Genomic DNA, 25,979 nt, shown 5'->3' with positions numbered 1-25,979 from the left:
GCACTAAACTGCCTGTCAATCTCTTGCTCCGCTCCCCCATCACTTAAAGTCCTCCACCCAACATAGCAGCTCAACCCTGACTAGTGGTGCTAATGTGCACTCGACCCATTTCCAGCTGAGAACCATGGCCTCAGACTTGGAGGTGCTGATTCTCACCCCAGCTTCTTCACATTTAGCTTATGTGAATTTAGAAGATCTTGCCCAGCAAGCAACAAGATGCTAAACTTTAAGCCATAGTGAAACCACATAATAAGACAAATTTAAAGGTTCAGTTTTCCCAGAATTATCTGTACTCTGTTTGTTTGGCTGCCACCTGTTATCCTTTTCAGGTTTGAGCAGTAAACACAGACGCTGACCTCTGCACACACCAGGGAACGTCCCCAAAACTGTTTTGTTTATTTTGTTTTTGCTACTTTCAGTTTCTCTCCACCAGTTACAAGAAGTCATACGACTGCAGATCAGCACTTATATGATTTGAATTTATATAATAAAAGTGTTAGTGCTGCTGAGAGTCCAGGTTTATTTATTTATTTGATGATTTATGGGTTTTATCACTATATATTTTGTAAACTTGCACTTTGCAGTCAAAGCTGATCTGACCAGTGACGCTGTGACGCATTATGACCTGGATTTATTATTTTATTTGGTGAGTTTGGGGGAATTATTGCGTTCCTTTTGCTACTGCAATGTTCTGAATGTGCATCAAAATGGATGTTAAAATTATTTAATTTGAATGTTTGTAAACTGGGACTGATGAGTCCACTCATAACCATCATTTGGCACGACAACCAGGATGTAAAGAAGCAAAAAAAACAAACCAAACATTGTTCTGGCTACATTACAAACGCTGATACGGGCAATTTTTAGTTGTTAGGTCGTTTACAGTTTTCAGCTAAACGATTGTGTTTGAAATTGAGGCGTTATGATGAGCATCATTTACATGTTTCAGCTTAAGTTTAACTGTTTTGTTTACAGTTCGTCTTGGGTTCCATATTTAAATCTTTTTGTGTATTTTCTAATATAACTTTTTTTCTTCTTCTGGAAACCAAAGCAATGCAGAGTATCACTTAACCAGCATTGAGGGGGAAAGGAGAACACGTGGGGAATTTTAGCCAGAACACGTTCCTTTTTAAAAAATAAAATACAATTTTTTTTTCCTGATTAATTCAACCAGGAAAAAACCCCATTCAGATTCAAAATCTCATTTTCAACAACACTAAAATACATAAAATTTTACAAATTATGATAGATGAGTGATCATCCACATAGAAATAGAAAGAAAAAAGTCCCAAATCATTTTCACATAGTAGTCAGATAATTTATCCATTAAAACATTTGCATGCCGATCTTTGCCGATTTAAAATTTTAAGCATTTATTTAAACTCACTTAGGGAAACAACTTGCTTCAAATGTAGATCATTCTGGAGCTGATCCATTCCTTAGCGGTAAAGGACCTCATGCTGGGAACACAAACACATAAGTTTACAATGGTTAACTGATATGCGTATCACGGACTCATAGGCCTTTATCACGGATGTCTGAGATCAAAAGCTCGGGTTGGCAACCTGGCAATAAGTCTAAAGGGCTCGGGCTATTTTCCAAAGATCAAGATCAGCAAACCTGGTGCAAAAAGTAGCACCACCTATGTCAGGGAGAGGTTGAAGCAGGTGTGGACAACCATTGCGAGAGTAGAGCAGTGGGACTCTGGAAGCAAAGATGACTGATGTTTTTCTTTTTCTTTTATTTAGCCTAGTAAACCTTTATGTCTGGGGAAAAAGCGAGACACCTTTGCTCCTTGGAACATTACATATCAGAACTTGGATGTTAAATAGAGATAGAAATTCTTCTGTAAAATGTTTACCTCAGTGCAATACATGCTGTGACTTACATGTCAATACGTTAACAATGATTTTACATCATTTAAAAAGAGTAAAAAATATACTGATATCCCTGGGTTCACACTGAAACTTGAAATTTAAGTTAACCTTCAAACAGCTAAACTTTAATCAGATTAAGAGTTAAATATTTTATATTGTCTAAATGAAGAACAGAATGAAAACAGGTTTTCCTGCATTCCCCAACTCAACAGCACAAAGTGACGAAGCCTTCTCTTCCTGAGACTGTATGACTAACCTAACAATAATAATAATTAAAAATCTGCATTTTAACTCAGTCACTGTATTAATTTAACTTTCAAATCAACATTTCATTTGGACCATATTGTTTTTAACAATGTATAGTAAAGAATCACATTTTACATGACAGTGTTCATTTTCTATACACTAAGGAACAAAAAGGCAGAAAAAAAATCTACAGGCTTGTATTAAATATGGTGTTGCAAGCTTTTCTTCCTCAGAGACACATTTTTATTTTTAATTTCGAAAATGAAACAATTAACTTAAATATGCTGAATGTTTTACACAATGACTTTAATTAAACATAACAAAGTTTTATTAAAAGACACATTTGCTCGAAACAGTTTAGAGGAAATAAGAGCATTGACACTGATTAAACAAAACAAGGGTTCCTACACAAAACATTTGTTCTAAACAGATTTAATATCACGTAGTTTGCAAACGTGATGTTAAATCAAACAAAATGTGTGATAAGGAGACGACACGTGTTATATATGTAAGTAACCAGAGGACAGGATGTGCACACAGAATGTTTAACTTTATTCTAAGTTTATGAATGAATGGCATTTATCAGATTTATCATTACAGTTCAGACATGACACAGCTGCAAAGATCATATTTGGTAATACATTTCTCACTACCATATTTTTTTTTTAATTTTTAATGCGATGACATTTAAAGCAGAGAATTAAAAAACACAGCATGGTACATTGATTTAAAAAAGACACTCTTAATTTAAAGAAAGTGAAACTTAACAGCCTCGTGTCTTTCCCATTATTTCTTCTGCCAGACAGGTATAGAGGTCTGTCTGGGGGCAAGAATACACCTGGTTATCAAACATGTACCAGAGCTCTTCAGACATACAAAACAAAATGACACATTGCATCGAGGGCAGTGAACCGATTTACAATACTTCTTGCTGTGCTCCAACAGTAACCCACAGGTGGGACAGGCACGAACAGAGGGACACTCCTTCACTGAACCAAAGGTGATAGTTGGGCATTTATTTAGTGTCTCTAATGACTGGTTGCAGCAGCCACGATTTCCACAGCGGTCCTTCCGAGGCCGTGCACCCTTCCACTCCCTCAAACACTGCCAGCAGAATTCAAACGGCCGTCCTTTTACTGATGTGCACACTTTACAGAGGACATTCAAATCTGATTCATTCTCTCTCGTCACAGTGGATCTGCAGCCAGGACACTACATGGAGACAGAGGTGGGACAATATGTAATACATGATGAAATGTCTAACAATTCTCCATTTACATGAAATATATATGTTAATGAATCACTTACCATCTTAGTCGTATGTGTCTGCCTGGCAGCGTTGAACGCCATGGTTCTTCTAAAATATGCATTTTCTTGAGGCGTCAGCAGAGCCATTTTACAAGCCTCTGCAAAAGTCCACTCGACGTTACATCCAGACGCACCACACACAAACCTGCTTTCACCCTTTATTGAAATATGGAAAGGTGCGTTATTTATACAGTTCAGGGGTTGAAAACAAACGACAGAACAATCTCAGGAATTGCAGTTAATATCTTTAGGTTAATCTTTGATTAATAAAACTATAAACACTATGTTGTGTGAGGGTTACTGCATATTATCAACAAATGAAATAGTATTGTCCCAATCCAGTCCGCAGGGAAAAAAAAGATGATATATTGGGCATTGTTTTCTTGATTTATTCACGTGCGTGTGGTGCATTAAAAACATTAACTTCTGTAATTTCAAGACACAGGCAAAACTACTCTGCCCTGTTTAAAATCTGAATTCTGCCACTGTGTCTGATGTTGTCTGTTATGTATTTATTTTAATGAAGCTGACCCTTAGTGGCCTACCTGGTCCAACAACCTGCGACACCAGTTGGTGAGAGAGGTCGGGGTCACAGCGTGACCACAGGACATCTGAGCTCTGAGAGATTTGAAGCCTTCATACAAAACTGAGAACAATCACACACAAGCAAAAAAAATCAGTGTCACACGCGAATAAATGCTAATGCGTTTTGTTTAATCTAGGCTAATGTGAGCACAGGTAAAATTATTGTATTTAATTAATGTCATGAATTCTATATCAAATGTGAATCTGTTCGATGTCACTTTGAAAAGTGCCCACGTGACACTTACAGTCCAAATCATCCTCTCCATCGACAAATTTAAGTGTTTTGTCATGAGGGTCGTAACACTTCTCCTGTGTTGTTGGCACGCTTGGGGGCGTCACACTGCGAAACAACAACAAACAGATCAGAATGAACACTTCCGGTTTCACTTCAAAAAAGAGAGTGTGTGAGCTGCAGTGTTGCGCAGTTTTTGATACTTGCACACAGCTCGCGTTTCTTCTTAACATAAAGTTTTTGATCAGCGGCTTCGTGTTTCAGCATCACTGTGATGTCAGACTGTGACACTGAATTATGGCATCGCGCAGTTTACAACCGTAACGAAAAGTCAGAGCATAAAAATCGTTAGCAGTGAAATCGGAGCAGCAGATGTAACCTGAGTTGTTACCTGTGCAGCAGCAAAGGCGGGGGCAAGTACATCGGCGCTCTGTCTGCGGGACACACTGGATACATGTAATAGACATCTGGCACGTTGATGAACGGAGCAACACCCGAATCTTGGTGAGGTGAACACAAAGGTGTGGTCCGGTTGAACATCTGGCTTGGCTTTTATTGTCACTGCGCACTATCTGTTCACGGGAGTATATCCAGCGGTCGACTAAGAATCGTGTTGTTCTGCGGTGAATATGAGCAGCGATACTCCTCCCTCCCTCCCATCTCTTTCTTTCTCCCACTGTGTGTGTGTGTGTGTGTGTGTGTGTGTGTTTTCAGGGCCGCACCTCTGTCGTTGGTAAAATTCGAGTTTAGCCTTGCCTGCTGGTTTTTACGACGAGTCCTGATTTTATTAAAAGATTTTTTTTCATTATTTAATTTCATTCATTAGTGTTCATTTTGAGAACTAATTCTAAGTTTCGAGATTGAACTCGAAATAGTTGAAAATCAAAAATGAAAAAAGTCGAAATACCTTTTTTGATTTATTTTTTAATCGTTTCGAGTATTTATTTATTTAATTTTGAACACTTTGGAGTTCCATAAAACCACCTCCTCAGTGCTGCTACATATCCTACAGCATGCCTGGTGTAGATGAGTTAGTTAGACAACTTAATCAGCTCTCTTTTTGTGTCTTGTGTTACAACATACACTCTCTTTACTGCACCAGCGTGCAGACAATACAGGAAGTAAGAAATAGCACAATATATGCTATATATACATACATATAAGTCACTTACTGATAAATATCTGATTAACAAAGAAAGAAATAAGAGTATGTGCAAAAAGGGTGTGGCTATTACAGTATGCAGTGTGTGCGGTGGATGAGGTGTACAGGGAGATGGCCACAGGCAGGAATCCAACTTCCTTACACCAGCACCAGCTGTTGGAAATACCCAGGAGTCTTTATAATTCCACTTTGGCCTGGTAGGCTTTTACCTCCTCACCAGAGAAGGTAAACAAAGATGACTCTGTTTAACCTTATATCTGGTTGCCATGCAATGTAAATAGATCTTCCCTCCCCCTGGTTGTGTTACACCAGAGCCATAACTTTAAAGAAATGGAAATGCTAAGATGTTGGATGCATTAGTGTAAATTCAGTGGATTCAGTAATCTACTGAATCCTTTCAGTAGCATGATAGCACTGTGATTTGGTTTGATCCTTAATTGTTATTGTTTGTTCTTATTTGAATGTCTAGAGAAAATCACACATCCATCCATTCACCTCATTGCCATAATAAACCTTTAAGAATAGCTTTCTGGATCTTGTCTTTAAATATGCACACCACATCAGACGTTCTGTGAGTCAGCACAACCAACATCAGTGTCGTTCCTTCATTGACATCCCCACATAACACAGGGTTAACCTATTGTATAAGGTAGCTGGGATAGAGTTGAATTCCTGGCCTGAATTGTTATCTCAGAATATGTTCACTAAAACAGTGGAGTATGAAGTCGTCTGATTGCAAGAACATTAAAAGATGAACAGACACCACATTGGCATAGATCATCAATAATAACGACATATATTGGCCATGTCCACAGCTGGACTGGCCATTGGGCATACTGGGCATGGTGATTTTTCGTTTTTATGGGCCAGTGTTGTTGTTGTTGTTGTCTATAATGGTACAAACAATGAAAGGTGGTGGACTGGCCAATTGGTCATGAACGACTCTGGGCTGGACCAATTATAGCCGAGGAGGTCGGATGCACCTTCCTCCTTGCTTGGGCAAATGGCTCTAAAAGCAATCTTGTCACAGACAAACAGAATAACATGGTATTGAGGTGAAAAGGAACACGATTTGTCCCGTACTTCAGCTAGAATAGAAAAAAAAGACAAAGCTGGAGTTATTCTGTGTTTTTATGCTGCACAGCTGCCTCTTCTTCTCTCATTCTCTCCCCTCCCTCTCCTGTTGCTACTTCAATCATGAAACTGATCAATGATCAGCTGATCGGCTTTTCTCTCTTGTTTGTTTATCGCCCACTTTGCACCAGAAAGAGGAAGCCAGCAGATTTCACGCTGAACAACAACAGCGCGTTTAAGCTTGATCAGTTGTTGTTATAATTTATTTAATATTACTTTCTAGGACCAGCTGATGTTTGCTGGAGCCACAGCTGTAAAGCTGCTGGTCATGATGTTGGTTTGGTTATCTGGTGAGAGGGAAACATGAAGATGAAACCAGGAGATGTCCTTACTGAATCATCAGAGCTGAACAGGTGATGGACAAACAGGTTTACCTTTTAGGTGACATGAATGAGTTGAAGTTATGAACTATTTCTGGGAGACAAATAACACCAGGATCCTTTTCTAAGTAGCTGACAGCTGGTAACTGTGCAGGGGCGGGTCTAGCAAAGTTATGCCAGGGGGCCAGGTAGGGCATTAACAGGGAAGGGGGACAAAAATAAATACTTTTCTGTCCGTTTAGCTGATGTAAACTATCCACCCTACAGTGTAAACATAATGTGTGGCAAAAGTAAACCATGCGATTTCTTATAACTCGATTTAAAAAGATAGTGAAACTAAATTAGATGTGGAACTTCCCTAACAGTCCAAACGCATCTGTTGGTGTGGTTTTTTGATAAAGTCACCATTGTAGGCTCATATAAGCTGCTGCTGCTAGTCTTTGTGAACAGCTATTTGGGACAACCCACCTAAAAGGAAAAAGCCATCTCAATTATAAATTCAGCCCACGCCCATTCTGACTTTAACATAACCTGAAGCAGCTCGTACCGCTCACACACGATCCAGACAAACAAAATGTGCAAGTTTAGCTTGTCTGTTCTCTCACCTGCAGGGGAGATGAGGATTCTTAAGTTAAACCCCTCCAAGAAGCAGCGGAAGACGGTCAGTGACCTGAAGAAAGGAGCGCTGAAGCTGTTTCCCAAGAAAGGTAAGCCTAAACCCCAAAACAGATCAAAGAGAAAAATTACTTCTTGAGTGATCACATGGCTCTGTTGTAAGCCTACATTCAAATGTTTTTGCCTATTTTATGAATATTTTAAATTATATATTTAAAAAAAAAACTACATGAAGTGTTTAATTTTATTGGTAATAATAATATAGTTACGAACGATTTAGTTTGGCGTCATTGTTATGTGAGGTATTTGTGTAGCACAATAATGCAACACACCAACTTCAACCACACATTCAAGTGGACATCTCAGTCTGAGTAAACATGTGAGCTCAAGCCAGCTCAGACAGGCTGTGTTAACAGATATGACCACAATTACAAACACGTTTCCTGTGTACTGTGTTGCTGTTTCAGTAAGTCGCACAAACTGTGTTGTTGAGGTTTTGTTTTTTACAGTTGAATTAAATGTTTTTCACACTTAGTTTAGTTTTAGTTGAGCAGTGGCCACAATCATGTGCTGTCTGAGTGCAACTTAAAAATAACAACCTTCAGTCGTGTTCAGGGAACATGATATAATTATTTGTGACATCTTTATACTTAGTGAGGTTCCTCTCTCTCCTGCGTTGTGTGTGTAGGATATCTTCTGGGTGAAGTCCGGCTGGTTGTCGCAGGGAAACCGCTGGATGATGAATCTGCATCTCTGTCTGAATATGGGATCAAACCCTCGTCTGTGGTGCAGATGGTGGCGAAGGTCCACGGTGGCTGATCATCACTGATGCACTCAACTGCATCCACAAGACTCACAGCAGGACTGAAATATGAGACACCAAAGGACAAAATCCATCATCTTTGGCTCTTTCAAGACTTGTCCCATACCTGCTTAGAGTTCAGCACTAATTAATTATGATGAGCTGTAAATGATGAATAATTAGGATGTAATAATGTATTTTGTGTCATTTTGTGCTTGTGTTTATTTCCCTGCTAAGCTGTGTAACTTGCTATTTGTTGGTATATCAAAAATAACTATGAATGTATATCATTTGAGATATTTTTCCATCTTATTCAATAATAAAAGATTTTTTCTTTTTTTACAGTCTGTGTTCTGAAAACTAATCTCAATAGTCCATGTATACTACAGATTCCACACTGCTACACGCAGGCATTAAAAATCTGTTTGTTACTAATAGGCACCACCTATCACTGCTCTAATTCACATACCTGATATACAGAGTAATATGAAGAAGAGGTGGCTGGTGGCTAAAGGTGAAAATGCAAACCGTGGGGTTATTCTGTCTGCTTGGGATCGGAACAGCATCCAGCTACAGCTCAGGACCGCTTCCTCATCAGTCTCTGCCATGACACCCAGCCACAGTTTCCTTTTGGACTGTTGGGTGCTGCCTTTAGATTGCAGTTGCTGTTAGGCAATATTATTACCACACCAGTTTCTGCTGGTGGCTTATGCAGTATAGCAGTTCATCAACTAATCAGAAGGCTGGTGGTTCAACCCAAAGCAGACAGTGCATAAAATGAAGCTTTTGAGGCCTCACGGTCCTCTGATGTGAACATAAATGAAATCTGTGGGAGGATCCTAAACATGTTGATCTGTCTTTAACTGGGCAGACCTCATATCATAGTAAAGCCATTTTTTACTTGCACAAATATATGTTTTTGCCACTTTGCTGTTGTTTTGATTCTGTTGTCTTCAACACACTTCTCAATATGGCTTGGGTTTTCCCCTCGCGGCACCCTGACATTTGTTGCCTTTGTTTCCTTGATTGCGGCATCTACATTGAATCCTTTTTCATTACTCAGCTCGTGCCGCACTCAGCTTTGTCATTCTGTGACTCTCTTTCCTCACTGCAGTCCCAAAACAACCCTTCTCTCTGCTGTAGCAGATTCTCAGTCCCTCTCTTTCAGCTGTCCTTTCAGTTTTCTCTGAATTATCACCATTCACCTGGTATCCTTCTCAGGTTTAGAATGAGCAGTAAACACAGAAGCTGTTGTCTGCACACACCAGGAAATGCCCTAGATTGTTTTTTATTTATTCGTTATTACTTTCGGTTTCTCTCCACCAGCTACGAAAACTCATGCAACTGCAGATTAGCAGTCAGGATTATTTTGTACATTTTATTTTATGTAATCAGTGTTAGTTCTGCAGCGAGTCCAGGTTTAATATCTTATTTTGTGCATTTATGGGTTTTATCACTCTACTTTTGGAACCTTGCACCATGTAGCCAAAGTTGTGGAAAGTACCCGATCTACCAATCAGCTTCACTGGGCTGGCTTATCAACTGGATTTATTGTCTTGTTTGGAGAGATTGAAATGGTTATTGTGTTACTTTTGCCATTGTGGTGTTATGAATGTGTATCAAACTGGATAAAAAAATGATATGATAATAAGATTACTGATGAATCCACTCATACCTATCATTTGGCACGACAACCAGGATGTGAAACAGCAAAAAAACCAAACCAAACATTGTTCTGGTTACATAACACACATTGGTGCGGGTGTATTAGGTAGTTTCCAGTTTTCATCTCAATGACAGCATCATGCCTGATAAAGTGATTCAACTCGAAACTGAGCTAGCAGGCATTATGATGAGCATTATTTATATGTTTGAAAGTTATTTTAATTTTCTGGTTTACGCGTCATCTTCGGTTCCATATTTAAATCTTATTGCATATTTTCTGTAATACCCTTGATTCTGCTGAAATGTTCTTCTTTGTGCCACTTAACCAGCATTTAGGATAAAGGTGGATCTGTGGGGAATTTTATCCGCAACCTATTCATGCCGGGAAAACAAGGCTTTAATTATGGCTTTAAATAACTGAAACTAAGTAAAATATACTATCTCATGGAATTAAACTGAAATGAAGGAATGCATACATAAAGTATATGCAGGTTCAACCATATTTCAGATTTATGAATAAATGAAAAGTTTCAGACTTGTTATGGTCCTTGTGACTTAAACTAAAAGCAGTATAGGCAAAAAAAATCACATGTGACAGCAAAATATCTCACCAACAAAAGCCAATAATGATTACATATGCCAAATCTGACCTCATGTTATAACCAGAGAAGGACATGAAACACAGTATGGGAAATTACGTTACACGCAAAGAAAACAAAGCTCCAGCAGGCTGCTGTCTTTTTCCATCATTTCTTCTGCCTAACAGGTATAGAGGTCTGTTTGGCGGCCCACACACTGGAGCATTGTGCAGATATTTGACTTGTTGTCATGCATTCAGTCTTCAGGCACACAAAACAAAACTTCACCTTACATTGAGGACAAACAAAGAGATTTGCAATGTGTCTGACTGTGTCCCAACACTAAGCCACAGGTGAGTAAGGCATGGATGGAGGGACATGGACTCCCTTCACAGACTCAAAGGCAGTACTTTTAGAGCAGGGGTGCCCAATCCCGGTCCTCGAGAGCTACCGTCCTGCAGCTTTTAGATGCATCCTTGTTCCCACACACCTGAATCAAGTGAATGGCTTGTTATCAGGCCTTTGCCAAACATGATGGCATGCTGAAGAGATCAAACCATTTGATTCAGCTGTGTTGGAGTAGGGATGCATCTAAAAGCTGCAGGATAGTAGCTCTCGAGGACCGGGATTGGGCACCCCTGTTTTAGAGACTGACTGCAGCAAAGAGGTCGTGGATGCTTCCCTCAGATAATTCCAGCAGAATTCTGTATCATTTCTTAACGTATCATCTAATGAAACTGAATATTTATTTGCATGTTTCAGAACTGCATTGCAAGAATGTTAGTACGATGCCTCATACATAGAGGTCCGTGGTTTTAATCCACCAGTCTGGAGTTTTTATGTTCTCCCTGCTACTCAAAAATCTGGCTTCCTTCCAGAGTCCACTGACATGCATGACTGTAAATGGGTTTTAGGTGTGCCCTGGCCTGTCCAACCTTAATGAGAAACACATGGGTAACAGCATGATCAGGGACAAAAAGAAAGATTAAACAATAATAAATAAAAAAAATTAAAATTTTGTTCAGTTACATTCATATGTAAGAATGAAAAGCTCCATAGTTCAGCCATCTGTTCCCTTCCACTTATTCAATTCAGGGTCCCCAGCAAAACTGGAGTGAAACGCAGGATAGACATAAACAAAGCACCAGCCTGTCGCAGGCCAGCCTGAAGGTGGATTCGGACCAGGACGTTCTTACAACACACCACCATCTCTCTGTATAAACAACTGTACATTTTCTACTGTATTGTGGTGAGCATTTGTTACAAAGGGCCTTTCAGCATTTTAAAAGACGTGACTGAGAGATGAGGGTAGAGGATGCGCTCTCTGGTGCGCAGTTTCCTATCGTTAGAAAACCTCCATCCTCCAAAATATTAAAACAATAACCAGGCAGTCCGATCTAATATGCACATCAACAATGTAGTTATTAGACCACATCGTGCTTTACCTGAGCAGCAGAGCTGTGACTGATCCACTTACGATGTGGACATTATCACAGCGAGACTCGAGTAGCAGTTGTTGAAATGACGTGAACAGCGGTGAACTGAGAAGACTTGTGTGGGCTGGAGTCTATTTACTGAAGCAGTGGAGTACCATATCTTCAAATGCCTGGAAATAAGATTATTATAGGCTACCAAACGCAGCGACAGATACAACATTAAAGGATGTGCAGACGTGATATATGGATAAATAAAATCCTGTAAGCGACACTAAGCCCGCTGTTTCAAAGCGAATGTCTGATCGATTGGCAGAAAAACTGCTGACCACACGGTGAAGGTGAATAATCACGTGATTTCTTCTAAATCAAAGACGAGAAACGCCAGACTCCCCTGACACACCGACACTCCATTACTTATCTGATAGCTTCACTACTATCGGCAGAACTGCGCAACTGCAACATCTGCGCAATTACCGTTTTATAATTCTGAAACGATATTATGATATTGAGATATAAGTGATAGAAAAAGCAGATTTACAGACTGTTTTTAATAAAATGGTTTAACACGAACAAGATAAAGAACAGTTTACTTGTGTAACTCATGTCCACACATGACCCGCAGACTCATTTAAAGACTAACGCTAAGCTCTTGGTTTAGGTTTGCTTTGTAAATCATAAGGAGACCATATGCAGTGTTTTAGATTAAAGTCACTGTGATTCACGGGAGATAATATTGAATTAACCTGTGCAGTGATTCCAAAGAGTCGGTCAACTCGATATGAGTCCAATTCAAATACAACAACAACTTTCACTCTTATATTTCTGTTACTCCCTCACACTGTAATCGATTAGTTGTAGGCCGATTTAGTTGGATTAAGTGTCAATAACATCCACATTATTTTATTCTCATAAATAAACAAATAAATAAATGGCATGTTTACATTACTGTTTCCTTCTTAAAGCGAAACAACCCATTTCAGACGCATGTTTCCGGGTCTGCTGTATAAAAATTTTGCGTAACTGCGCATAACATTCAGACGGAGACAGTGAAAGGAGCTCGCAGCTTCCCCCACACGATGTGTCGATATGATGTCGCTGTTGTCTCGCCTTCAGGTGGGATGAAAACAGTCCGCCTGTACTCCAAACAGCTGCCCGTCCAACAACCGACGGTGGGCCAGCTGAGGAAGGAAGCGCTCAAAGCGTTTCCCACAGGTAGGCGAACCTAAAACAAGATTTGAAAAAATAAAAATAAACACTGTAGCAATCTGTTACACAACAAAACAATACATTTAAATCATGCTGCCTATTTTTTAATATTCAAATATCTTAAAATATGATTTGTATGTTTAAAATTATTTTTAGAATTACGATCAGTTCAGTTATCAGTTGTTGAAACATTATAAACGTGAAACTGACGAAGCTGGTCCACAACCTGGAGACTGTCCAGAAGCACAGACAGTGAAAGTGTTACTAACTGAACTGCTGTTCTCTGCGATGCGGCTTTAACAGAGGCATTTAAATAAGTCCAGTATTTTAATGCCCGCGTTAAAACCTTTAATGCGGAGACATGTAGCCTGTTTATTTATTCTAAGGCTTGCGGAGTAACTTTCTGTTTTCCTTGTGTTCCATGTGTAGAGAAATATTTGGGTGAAATCCGTCTGGTCGTTGAAGGAAACCCACTGGATGACGACTCTGCGTCGTTGTCAGACTGTAAAATCAAGCCCAACTCTGTTGTGCAGATGGTGACCAAGGTTCACGGAGGCTGACTGAGCTCCATCGTCGAGCTCCAACCGTTTAACACAGACCAAGGACAAAAATGCTTTTGTTTGCTGTTAAACCTGTACAGTTTTTCGAGCTGTTTCTCAGGGTGTAAACAATTCATTAGTTCACTTTTTCTTTTTTCTCTTTTTTTTTTTTGTTGATAAATTGTGTGGGACACCAATAACAAATGTAAGGGTGCACACACCGGGGAAATTAAATGCTCCACCTCATGGGCTTCTGTGCTCAGAGCCAAAGATTATAAATAATAAATCAATCATGTGGCAATATTATTAGAATGTAAAGGCACACAGAACAACCTCAAGAAAGTAAATCATGTACTGATTTTTATCATTTGTGCTTTTGTGATGTAAATAAAAACAAACATATACCACTGTACTTGTCATGGACTGGATTGCACTTTTAGATTAGTTAGTTGCAAGTTACGCAAGAAATAAAATTCTGATTTGCTTTGTAGCCTATTACTTCAGACTGTCAGAGAGTCAGAGTCAGACTGTCATGTATATTATGTAAAATGATACATAAAAGCCTGATACTCATGATAAAGGCCCGTCATGTACAGTGATTTGTATTTGAGACATTTAAGGACTTTTCGCCCAATTTCCACCAACTGGAAATTATATGTAAGTGAATAAAAAATGTTTAAAAATCATTTAATCTCCATAAAATAATTCAAATACTGGAATCAAACTGAAACAAACTGAAACCGTAAATATTTTTTTTAAAAAAACCCAAAGAGATTATTTCTTTAATTAAAACAAAAACTGGTATCACCTACCCAGCACAACATGATAAATGACAACATTTTGACAATTTATTTAAATGAGCTGCATGTTTTACATCTTAACTTTTGTTTTAACCCAACAAGGTTTTGCAAAAAGAAAGAATGTGTGTTTAACTTCACATTTAAAATGTATTTTTGAGATTTTACAAATCAGGCATAATACAATTGTAAAGTTCACATCTGGTAGGAAATTTCTCATCAACAAACTACAACATTTCTTTAGCATTATATTACATGATATATTATTACAGATAAATGCCAACCACAGGTTTCTATGAAACATGTTTATTTCCTGACTGGTTGACAAGTGGATACTGGAAGTAGCTTAACCATGCAGACCTAGTATAAGTTCAGTGACCTGGCAATCTCCAGTCAGAGTGAAATTCTGGGAATTGTTGACTGGTTTCTGGCAGTTGCTAGGTAAATGTGGGAGCAAAAAGTTATTTTTTTTAATATAATTATGATATAGTTTAAAGTGCATCAACTCCAAGGCACTTTCACACCAAAACAAAGTGAAGTTTGATGGCCTTGTGTTGTTACTATTATTTCTTCTGCCATACAGGTATCGATGTCTGTCTGGGAGCTACACCACTAGAGCAAGGTGCAGAAATGCCACTTGTTGTGGTGCATTCGGTGAAGATCTTCAGGCACACAAAGCAGAACTTCACCTTGCAACGAGGACAAACAAGAGATTTACAATTCCTCTTGCTGTGCTCCAACAGCAACCCACAGGTGGGACAGGCACGGACAGAGGGACACCCATGGACACCCTTCACTGAATCAAAGATGATATCTGGGCATTCTTTTAGCGTCTTTAGTGACTGGTTGCAGCAGCCACGATTTCCACAGCGGTCTTTCCGAGGCCGTGCACCTTTCCACTCCTTCAAACACTGCCAGCAGAATTCAAAGGTCTGTCCTTTTACTGATGTGCACACTTTACAGAGGACATTCAAATCTGATCCATTCTCTCTCGTCACAGCGGATCCGCATCCAGGACACTACAAGAGAATGACATTTAACAATAATAACAAATTTACAGTAAATATAATATGTTAATGAGACACTTACAAATCGGGTGATAAGCATCTGCCTGGCAGCGTTGAATTCCAGGGTTTTTCTGAAGTACTCGGTTTCTTGAGGGTCCAGAAGAGCCATTTTACGAACCTCTGCCAAAGTCCACTCAGCACTGCAACCAAACGCACCACACACAAACCTGCTGTCACCCTTTATTGAAATAATGAGACGTAAAAGGATTATTAGACTCACATGTTGGAAACAAAACACAAAACAATTTGATGAGCTGGATTTTTGTTGTTTCAGTTAAACTCACATTAATCAATAAATACCATATTGTGGGTAAGACTTGCTCTGTAATTCATTAACTTATTAGCTAATAAAATAAATTATATTTATCATTAGCAAAATTTTTCTTGTAGCTAATACCTGCATTGCTAGATATGCAGTGGTTTGATAAAACACTGAAAATGTCACAGCTGGACAAGGTGTAAGTCATTGCACTGAAATCTAAAGTATATGATAAAAATAACAGGTTTCAGGTTAATATTTTTGATACAGGCTTTTACAGCATTCATTAGGTGCTCATCTAGTTTTTGGTACTTTTGTTTCCAAAGACTTGTGAGATGCAAAAGAATAAGGAAACAAAAGTGGCTGTAAGGTTGTTTAGAAGAGCACGGTTTATCAGTCTCTTAGATGTGTGATTTCTTGAAGTGCTTCACAGGTGCTGATTGAACACGAGGTGATTATAGGCCCTAAAATGTTGTGTACACACTGTTGAGTGATGTGTCTGCAGACCAAGTAAAGAGCGCTTGCTGTGTATTATGTTTAAAACAAGATGTGATAATAGATCAGGTATTATTTTCATCACTTACACATGTGTGTGCTTGTATGTTGTGGTAGGATTAAAAATATTATCAAGATTAATTTAATATCTAATTTATCCCAAAATCAGAAACCTGGTACCACGCCCGATGCCTTCTGCTTTTATTTATTTAGGTATACTGTTATTTATGCTGACTTTATTTTATCTATTTTAACAAAGCCAACCTTTAGTGGCCTACCTGCTCCAACAACCTGCGACACCAGTTGATGAGAGAGGTCGGGGTCACAGCGTGACCACAGGACATCTGAGCTCTGAGAGATTTGAAGCCTTCACACAAAACTGAGAACAATCACACACAAATTCAAGAATAAATGTTTTGTGACGTTGGTTAAAATGATTTTCACCGTTATTATTGTAATTATTCTCATTATTGCTGCACCCAAGTAATACTTACAGTCCAAATCATCCTCTCTATCGACAAATTTAAATGTCAGGTCGAGAGGGTTGTAACACTTCTCCTGTTTTGTTAAAGTATTTGAGGCCATCAGTCTGCGAAACAGTAACAGAGCACAGTGTCACTTCAAAGAGACAACCCCCCCCCTCCGAGTTTGAGCTGTGTGTGTGTGTGTGTGTGTGTGTGTGTGTGTGTGTGTGTGTGTGTGTGTGTGTGTGTGTGTGTGTGTGTGTGTGTGTGTGTGTGAGATTTCGGAGTGGGAATGGGCCAAAAAAACTACAAAAAAAGGCATTGAGATATTGAAGCAGGTTTTAATCAGATTGGTTGTTGCTGGGTTATTTCTCAATTACACTGAAATGTCGCATATCATAATTTAAAGCCACACTTCGGCTTTTAGTAAGATCCTTGGATCTTAATGACGTCTCTCCAGCTCTTTAATTTCTCCCTCCTCAACAGCACCCCTGCAGATAATATCTCTGTTCTTTTGACATATTTTGTGCATCTATTTTTAGTTCTTTTTTATTTTTCGGTTTCAGTTTCTCAGCTCCATCTTTTCAGAACTTTTTTCCACACTAAACTCGAGCGCCGGAGCGCGCAGGGAAGGTAGGGGAGGTCCCGGTTGCGTAAAGATATTTTATTGGACGACACAGTGTCGATAATGAAAATGAACGAATAGGCTGCTCACTCTTCGGGGGCCCTTGAACTGATCCATCGCCCTGCCTGTGAAATTCCCTGTGTGCCAAATTACCACTCCAGCCCTGGTAACAGTAAGTTCTGAACTTTCAGTACTATGTTTTTAATCACAGGCTTTATGTTTTAGGATCACTGTGACGTCAGACCGTCAGACTCTAAATGATCGAAGTAAAGAGCGAACTCTCCGGTCCGCACTTTCTAACCATGACAAAAAGTCGTTACCAGTGAAATCAGAGTATTGAACATGTAACCAAAAGTAACACGCGCATGAGTGAGTGAATACGCTGAGTGTTACCTGTGCGGGAGACCGGCCAGGTAGGTGAATAAGGTCATCGTCGATCCTGCTGCGGGACACGCACGGTGCAGTCAACAGACTTGTGGCGCCGCGATGAGCCTAGTAACAGCTGACTCTGAGTGACGTCAACACAAACGTGTGGCCGGATTTGTTTATTATATACAGTTTAATGTGCAAGCTATTAATAAAACATTAAAAGGTGAACAGACAGCAGGCCTATGAATAAACAACAATGACGACAAACTATCAAACCAACAAAGTGAACCCAACATCACGTTAAAATTAATCATAAAGAAAGAAAGTGATTTCTTTTAACTCTAAGAAAATGATAGCGAAACTAAATTAGATATAGAACTTAGCTAACATTTGGATTCCTAAGAGATCTTTTCGTATGTTTGTCTGATAAAGCGTTTGTTATGAGGTGAACAACTATTTAGAGACAGCCCATCTCAGTGACTAATACACTCTGAACTCACCTGACTTTAACAGAAACCGAAGGAGCTCTTCAGACTCACACACCAGACAAACACAATGTGCAAGTACAGCTTGTCCGTCCGCTCACCTGCAGGTGAGTTGGGGGTTATCAAATTAAATCACTCCAAAAAGCAGCAGAAGACCGTGAAAGACTTGAAGATGAAAGCAGCGCAACTGTTTCCAAAGAAAGGTAAGCCCAAAAACTCAAAACATATCAAAAGAGAAACTATAAAGAGAAGAAATAGTAGTGAAGCTATGTGTCGAGCGATCGTGTTGCAATCTAATGAAAATCAAGTGACACAAATGACACAGACTCATTCAAATGTCCTCATTTATTTCAAGAATCTTATATCTTTTTTAAACTGTATCAAGTGTTTATTGTCAAAACTCTTTCGGTTCAGTTTGGTGTTCGTTATGTTCCGTGTCGGTTTCAGTTTGTTTTGTTGTTATGTGAGGTTTTTGTGTCGTGCAAAAATCACGAAGCACAATAATACGACACAACTTCAAACACACATTCAACTGGATAGCTCACTGTTATTGTGTTTTCGTCGCACAAACTGTGAGAGCACACTTTGGTTTATAAAGCAGGTGAAATAAATGTTTTTCACACTACGTTTAGTTTTAGTTGAGCAGTGGCCACAGCCATGTGCTGTCTGAGTGCAACTTAAAAATAACAACCTTCAGTGGTGTTCAGAGACATGATATAATTATTTGAGACATGTTTAAATATTTAGTGAGGTTCTCGCTCTCCTGTGTGTGTGTAGGATATCTTATGGCTGAATTCCGGCTGATTGTCTCAGGAAAGCCGCTGGACGATGACTCTGCATCTCTGTCAGAGTATGGGATCAAACCCTCGTCTGTGGTGCAGATGGTGGCGAAGGTCCACGGAGGCTGACAGATATCATCATCGATGAACTTAACTCCACCCAAAAGATTCACCTCAGGACTGGAATGTGATACACCAAAGGACGCAATGCATCATCTTTGCTAGCTGGGACTGTATCATCTTTGATCTTTGGTTCTCTTCTACACTTTTGTATCCTCCTTTAGATTTTAAGACTTTTATCATACCTATATAGACTTCAGCACTAATTTATTATCACAAGTTGTAAATGATGCACAAATAGGGCATAATAACATTTCTTTTTTTTATTTCTCTTTTTGTTTCGTTGCTAGCCTGTGTAACTTACTAGTAGTTGAAATACCAAAAGCTGACAACAAATGTACGGTTACGCAGCAGCCCCATGAATATCAATGTTCCTAAAAAAAAGTGATGAAATCATTGGTTAATATTTAGTTATCTTGACTTTCCAGCTGATTCTCATAAATGCTCTGCTTTCATCTTGTTTAAAAATAAATGCAATGATTGTTGAATTTAACCCATTGTGCTCATTTGTAGCTCTGTATATTTATTCTTGGGTTCTTGTTGAGTAGCCTTGCTTTGCTTAGCTAAATATACCCTGCAAAAAAAAGTATTTCATTCCCCATAAACATGATAACTGGACTGCATCAAAAACTGCAATCAAGCGTTTGTGAGTCTTTTACATCACTGTGGAGGAATTTTGGCTACATTGCAGGGTTTACAAGCATTAGCATCCTGTTTAGGGTCATGCATCTTAGAGCAACTCAATCTGATTTAAGTCCAGACTTTGACTCGGACACTCCAAAACCTTAATTTTTTTTTTATCTACTCAGAGGTGGACCTGCTGCTGTCAGTTCATTGTCCTGATGCATAACACAAGTGAGCTTCATGGGATGGGATGAACTGATGGTTGGACATTCTCATTTAGGATTTTCTCGTAGAGAGCAGAATTCATGGATTCATCAGCAGCAGGTCATCCTGAAGCACCAAAGCAGTCCAGACCATTACACTGCTACCACCACGTTTAACTGTTGGCATGATGTTCTTTTTATGAAATGCAGTATTACTTACTGTGAGCAATAAATAACACTGTATGTTTATTATAGAGGCATTTTGCAGGCAAAAAAATAAGAAATGTATTCTATGGTAACATTTATATAAATCTTTTGATGTGTATTAGGCAGTAGCTGTTGATTACCTGCCAAAATCCTATCTCAATAGTTCACTTACTATGCAGGCTGCATGGTATTAAAAATTATTTGTGTCTAACTGGGCGCACCTGTGAGTGCTCTAATTAACACGCCTCATGTACAGAGTGAACAGTGCCATCTGGTGGCTGAAGGTGAAAATACAAAAACATTTTTTTCTACTTTGATTTAGCATAACAAGGTTTCAAGAAACTAAACATTGATTTATTTAAACATTTTACAAAAAAAACCTAAGCAGTCAAAACAAGAAAGAAAAGTCTGACCTGAGTAGTATAAGTGCTAAATATCCTGAAGCTAATGCTAAAGAAGCAGCAGACAACATAAAATAACTAAATGTTGAGGAAAAAGATGAGTACACACAGAATGTATGATTAACTTTACTTCAAATTTATGACTGAATAACATTTTTCAGGTTCATTGTCGTTATGATTCAGACATAATGCAGCCGTAAAGATCACATGTGGTAGCAAATTTCTCATCAAGAAAAATCAACACTGATTATATCTGATAACTGTTCCAACAGAACAGAGAATTATCAAAAGATAATTAAAAGAAACAACATGGTATATTACTACAGAAAGGCACTCTCACACACTTGAGCTTTGTGTCTTTTTCATTATTTTTTCTGCCATACAGGTATCGATGTCTGTCTGGGAGCTACACGACTGAAGCATGCTCCAAAGTAGTCACTGGTTTTAATACATTTAGTATAGCTCTTCAGGCACACAAAACAGAATTTCACCTTACATCGAGGACAAACAACAAATTTACAGCGCCTCTTGCTGTGCTCTACCAGGAACCCACAGGTGGGACAGGCACGGACAGAGGGACACCCGTGGACTTCCTCAACTGAATCAAAGCTGATATCTGGGCATTCTTTTAGTGTTTTTAGTGATTCGTTACAGCAGCCATCGTTTTCACAGCGGTCTGTCCGAGGCCGTGCACCCTTCCACTCCCTCAAACACTGCCAGCAGAATTCAAACGGTCGTCCTTTTACTGCTGTGCACACTTTACAGAGGACATTCAAATCTGATCCATTCTCTCTCACCACAGTGGATCTGCATACAGGACACTACATGGAGACAAAAGAGTGGCAACATTTAATACATAACAAAATTTTTATAATCAATATAATATGTTAATTAGATACTTACAAATCTGGTAACAAGTGTCTGCCTGGCGACGTTGAATGTCAATGTTCTTCGGAAATACTTAGTTTCTTGAGGGTCCAGAAGAGCCATTTTACAAACCTCTGCAAAAGTCCACTCAGCACTACAACCAGACCCACCACACACAAACCTGCTTTCACCCTTTATTGAAATAGTAAACGAGAAATTATTTATTAGACTCATTTTGTAAACAAACCAGATTTATCATTGTGCCATTATGTCCATGTTGTAGCACATAGAAATGTTGAGTTAATATTTGCAGATACATTATCCATGTAACTATGTCTTCGCTTTAACTTTTGTTGCAGGGCTTTATATGCCTTATGGGGATGCTGCTGACATGCAAGTCATTGTGTCTATATCAAGCTTTTAGCCTATGATAAGGAGAAATATGTGTGTCTTTCTTTAACATTCAGCTGCTTAGAGATTATTTGAGATCAACAGTGACTCATAAGCTAGAACCAACACTTTGGTTTTCCAACACAGATGAATGGCAACAAAGGTAAAGACTTCACTGAAGGAAAGATGTATGAAGATGCAAGCTGGTGATGATCCAGCTGGTCTGGGAACATGAAGAAAAACCCTGTTCAACCTCTCCACAGAAATGAGGTGAGTTTCATGTTATGATTTGTTTTAGTTTTTCAAGGAACGTGTGTTACTTTAATAATAAACTGCTCATATTACAACTGAATGCTGTGTAATACTCTGTTATTTCTTGCTGGATTTCAATGGAAGGGTATACAAATCCATTCAATTTTAATTTGTTTTCAAGTCATTTTCCACCTCAGTTTGCTCAGTATTAAACTTTGTAAAGTGTTAAACAAAGACCAAGTCTTTACACTTTGTTTTTCAATGTGTGCCGTTCTCTTTTTTGTATACATTCCTCTAGTTTGCATATAATTCTCCTGTTTGTTATTTTTTCCTGTTGTCTTGCTAATTATATTTTATACCTGCACGGTTGGTGTGGAGCACCTATAATTTTGTTGTACATGTACAATGATAATAAAGGGCTTTTCTGTGCTGTTCTATTGTAGCTTTATTCGTTTTATTTTTAGTTTAAAAGTTAATAACAACAGCAAAAAAAAGACTTTCATCTTTCTGCTTCTCAGAGCAGTGCAGCTACATGAATGCTACTCCAACAGAGGTCGATTGTCTTGTTAATAATTTTACCTCTTCACTACATATGACTGGATACTGTAGCTCCTGTGAAAAAGAGAGTATCAAATCAGAAGGACCTGATTCCCTGGTATACCGGTAACTCTAAAACACGCACCTCAAAGCATATCGGGCGGAAATGGCATATCACAAATCAAGAAGATCCCCATTTTGCCTGGAGAAATGCCTGCTTTATCAAAAAATTACTCTGCTAGCTAGAACATCTCACTATTCATATTGAGAACAACCCTAGGTTTCTCATCAGCACTGTAGCCAGGCTAAAACAAGTCAGAGCTCTGTTGAGCCAACCATCCCTTTAACACTAACTAGTAGTGACTTCATGAACTTCTTCACAGATTTGAACAAATAGAGAAAAAAATACTCATAATAATGTTGCAGATGTAACATTATCTACAGCTACTTTTAGTAACAATTGATATATATTTAGTCTTTTTCTCCAATTAATATTTCTGAGTTAACTTCAGTAATTATTTCCTCCAAACCATCAATGTGTCTTTTAGACCCCATTCCTACAAGACACCTAAAAGTCCTACCATTAATGCTTCAATCTTAAAAATGGTCGACCTGTCTCTAATAATCGGCTATGTAAAGCTGGCAGTAGTTAAACCGTTACTTAAAAAGTCATCTCTTGGCCCAGCTGTCTTAGCTAAAAAATAGTAGTAGTTGTCAAACAGCTAACAGATCATCTGCAGAGGAATGGTTTATTTGAAGAGTTTCAGTCAGGTTTCAGAGCTCATCACAGCACAGAAACAGCTTTAGTGAAGGTTACAAATTATCTTCTTATGGCCTCTGACAGTGAACTCATCTCTGTTCTCTTCCTGCTAGACCTTAGTGCAGCATTCGATATTGCTGATGATAGTATTCTATTAGAATTATTAGAGCATGCCTGCAATACCTGCAGTATTACAGGTACTGCACTTTAAGTGTTGTTACTGTTGAGGAGTTGTGGATACAGGTCCTTATTCACTTATGAAGCGCCTTGAGGCGACTTATGTTGTGATTTGGCGCTATATAAATAAAATTGAATTGAATTGAATTGAATTGAATTAGCTGCTGTTTACAGTTTAAACAGATTAAATCTTCATCAAGACAAGCACTACTAATTGTACTTTGCTCCTCATTGTTTTTGAAAAGCAAGAGCAGGCAAAACAAATACAGTAAATGCAGTTTTATCTGTAAGTTTGTCCCAACCCAGCACTTTAAATAACGTTCTGACAGATACCGCTGATGTGTCACAAATGCAGATGAAGTGTTCTTTGGTGTCAGAGCCTGGTGTAGCACTGTAATACTGGACATAATACAGACACAGACGTATTCTTTGAGGCCAAACATTTGATTCATTTAGAATATTAGAAACTTGTTTTTGCATTTTGACCACCTGTCTGTGAAACACCTATGTTATAACACTCTGTTTTAATATATGTTTATTTTAATGTTTTAATCTGTGAATTTCATTTTTTAATATATGAGAGAAAAGTCCTATCAGCCCTGTGCTAAGAGGGCTGTGGTCATCCATCCGTCCTGTTCTAATGAACACAAATGTTGTAATAGTAATATAAACAGGAAAGTCTGTGAACGTCTGTATAAAAACAGAAAACTGCCAGGACATTTCTTTTTACCTGACATTCATCGTCTAGTTTTAAGTAGCTTTTCCCAAAAACTTGTGACATGCAAAAGAGTAAAGAGATTTCTCAAAAAAACTTTCATATTGCTGTTGAAATTGTGGATGTAATGTTGTGTAGCAAAGCACAGGTTCAAACCCAGAACGTGCCCATGAGGCTCTCGGATGTGTAATTTTTTGCTGTGTATCACAGTTGCTGATTCAACAGCACATCAGTGTTAATCAGTATATGTACATATTAAAAATGTATGGAGCATGGGTGGAGGATTGAAATGACCAAAAGATGTAGATCATAGTCCTGTTCTGCTTACTAAACTGTTCTTTGAAAACAATAAGTGTGGAAGAGCAGCTGTTCAGCAGTGACCAAACATTTCTTTATCTAAATCATCTCAGATGATTATATACTGAAATGTTGTGTACACACTGATGAGTCATGCGTCTGCAGCATTTGCGTTACATATTGAGAAACTCCCGTTTATGAAACTTTCACTTAACTAAAGCAAGAGTTACATTACATAAATGCTACAAGCGACAACAACGCAGACAGAAATCAGAGCTGAACATTTCTGTCCCATTTTATTTGTTCCTTGAAAGCAGAGGTGGTTTCTATCGAGATAAGTTAAGTGCACCACTCCCTCTGTTGACTTCAGTTAGTCTTTCTCGCTCTCTTTCTCACCTATATGACAATAATCATTCCAGTAAAATGGTATTTATTTAAGTGCGCTTTGGATCTCTTTATTTAAGTGATTTAATATGTTTTCTGCATTTATTCACATGTATGTTTATCACAAACGTGTGCTTAAAATAGTTGTGGGTGGTAGCATTAAAACCATTAACTTCTATAATTAAGGCCCAAATTATTCATTTATTATCTGATTTATCCCAAAATCAGGATACTGCCACGATGCCTGATTACTTCTGTTTCTTATTTATTTAGGTATATTTTTATTTATGCAGTTTTTTTTTAAATGTATTTATTTTAACAAAGCCAACCTTCAGTGGCCTACCTGCTCCAACAACCTGCGACACCAGTTGGTGAGAGAGGTCGGGGTCACAGCGTGACCACAGGACATCTGAGCTCTGAGAGATTTGAAGCCTTCACACAAGACTGAGAACAAGCAAACACACCATTTAAAAGAAAATGTGTTATGCAGGAATAAACGCTAATGTCCGTTTTATTTTTACATTGCACAATGTCAATAGTAATACAAAGGCTTAAAATGATTTTATTTTATTATTTCTAAAATATAATTTAACGTCACGGACACCAGTTTGAAAAGTGCCCAAGTGTTACTTACAATCCAAATCATCCTCTCTATCAACAAACTTAAGTGTTGGGTCATTCGGATCATAACACTTCTCCTGTTTCGTTGTCATATTTGAGGCCATCAGTCTGCGAAATGATAAACAAACCAGAATGTGCACTTTAGTGGTGTGTGTGTGTGTGTGTGTGTGTGTGTGTGTGTGTGTGTGTGTGTGTGTGTGTGTGTGTGTGTGTGTGTGTGTGTGTGTCAGACGGAGAGAGTGAACTCTCCAGTGTTTCCAACAATAACAAAAAGTGCGATCATAAGAGTCGTTACCAGTGAACTCACACCATTGCATATCCGACCAAGTGCAACACACATCACTGACTGAACGAAGCTGTGTTACCTCCGGACACGTGA

At 38.6% G+C, this 25,979-nt stretch overlaps 3 protein-coding genes and 2 long non-coding RNA genes across 5 annotated transcripts; 1 reads left to right on the top strand and 4 right to left on the bottom strand.

Moving 5' to 3' along the window:
• Nucleotides 1-2,412: 2,412 nt before the first annotated feature.
• Nucleotides 2,413-5,181, bottom strand: LOC308402720 (uncharacterized protein). Its single transcript, XM_080891795.1, has 5 exons — nucleotides 4,640-5,181; nucleotides 4,262-4,356; nucleotides 3,977-4,077; nucleotides 3,432-3,587; nucleotides 2,413-3,335 (listed from the first exon to the last, which is right to left on the bottom strand). Exons 1-5 carry the CDS (start codon nucleotides 4,786-4,788, stop codon nucleotides 2,910-2,912), a joined length of 927 nt encoding a protein of 308 aa, XP_080747921.1. The 5' UTR covers nucleotides 4,789-5,181; the 3' UTR covers nucleotides 2,413-2,909.
• Nucleotides 5,182-5,192: 11 nt separating this feature from the next.
• On the top strand, nucleotides 5,193-8,628 carry LOC308402721. Its single transcript, XR_013972798.1, has 3 exons — nucleotides 5,193-6,897; nucleotides 7,476-7,571; nucleotides 8,168-8,628. It is a non-coding gene; the product is annotated as an uncharacterized lncRNA (long non-coding RNA).
• On the bottom strand, nucleotides 6,348-8,254 carry LOC308402728. Its single transcript, XR_013972799.1, has 2 exons — nucleotides 8,130-8,254; nucleotides 6,348-7,577 (listed from the first exon to the last, which is right to left on the bottom strand). It is a non-coding gene; the product is annotated as an uncharacterized lncRNA (long non-coding RNA).
• A 6,437-nt stretch (nucleotides 8,629-15,065) lies between the features above and the next one.
• LOC308407813 (uncharacterized protein) lies at nucleotides 15,066-17,855 on the bottom strand (the record flags this gene model as incomplete). The annotated part of the gene is made up of 5 exons (XM_080899707.1): nucleotides 17,806-17,855; nucleotides 16,818-16,912; nucleotides 16,602-16,702; nucleotides 15,592-15,747; nucleotides 15,066-15,521 (listed from the first exon to the last, which is right to left on the bottom strand). The coding sequence occupies exons 1-5, from the start codon at nucleotides 17,841-17,843 to the stop codon at nucleotides 15,066-15,068; spliced, it is 846 nt and encodes a 281-aa protein (XP_080755833.1). The 5' UTR covers nucleotides 17,844-17,855.
• Nucleotides 17,856-20,965: 3,110 nt separating this feature from the next.
• Nucleotides 20,966-25,704, bottom strand: LOC308407955 (E3 ubiquitin-protein ligase-like; the record flags this gene model as incomplete). Its single annotated transcript, XM_080899946.1, has 4 exons — nucleotides 20,966-21,421; nucleotides 21,504-21,659; nucleotides 25,323-25,423; nucleotides 25,614-25,704. 4 exons carry the CDS (start codon nucleotides 25,702-25,704, stop codon nucleotides 20,966-20,968), a joined length of 804 nt encoding a protein of 267 aa, XP_080756072.1.
• Between the last annotated feature and the right edge of the window lie 275 nt (nucleotides 25,705-25,979).

This window comes from Rhamphochromis sp. 'chilingali' (genome assembly GCF_963969265.1).
Source record: "Rhamphochromis sp. 'chilingali' genome assembly, chromosome: 1".
Lineage (NCBI taxonomy): Eukaryota > Metazoa > Chordata > Actinopteri > Cichliformes > Cichlidae > Rhamphochromis > Rhamphochromis sp. 'chilingali'.
The sequence above is the reverse complement of the archived record's forward strand: the minus strand, read 5'-3'. Positions and strand labels throughout refer to the sequence as shown.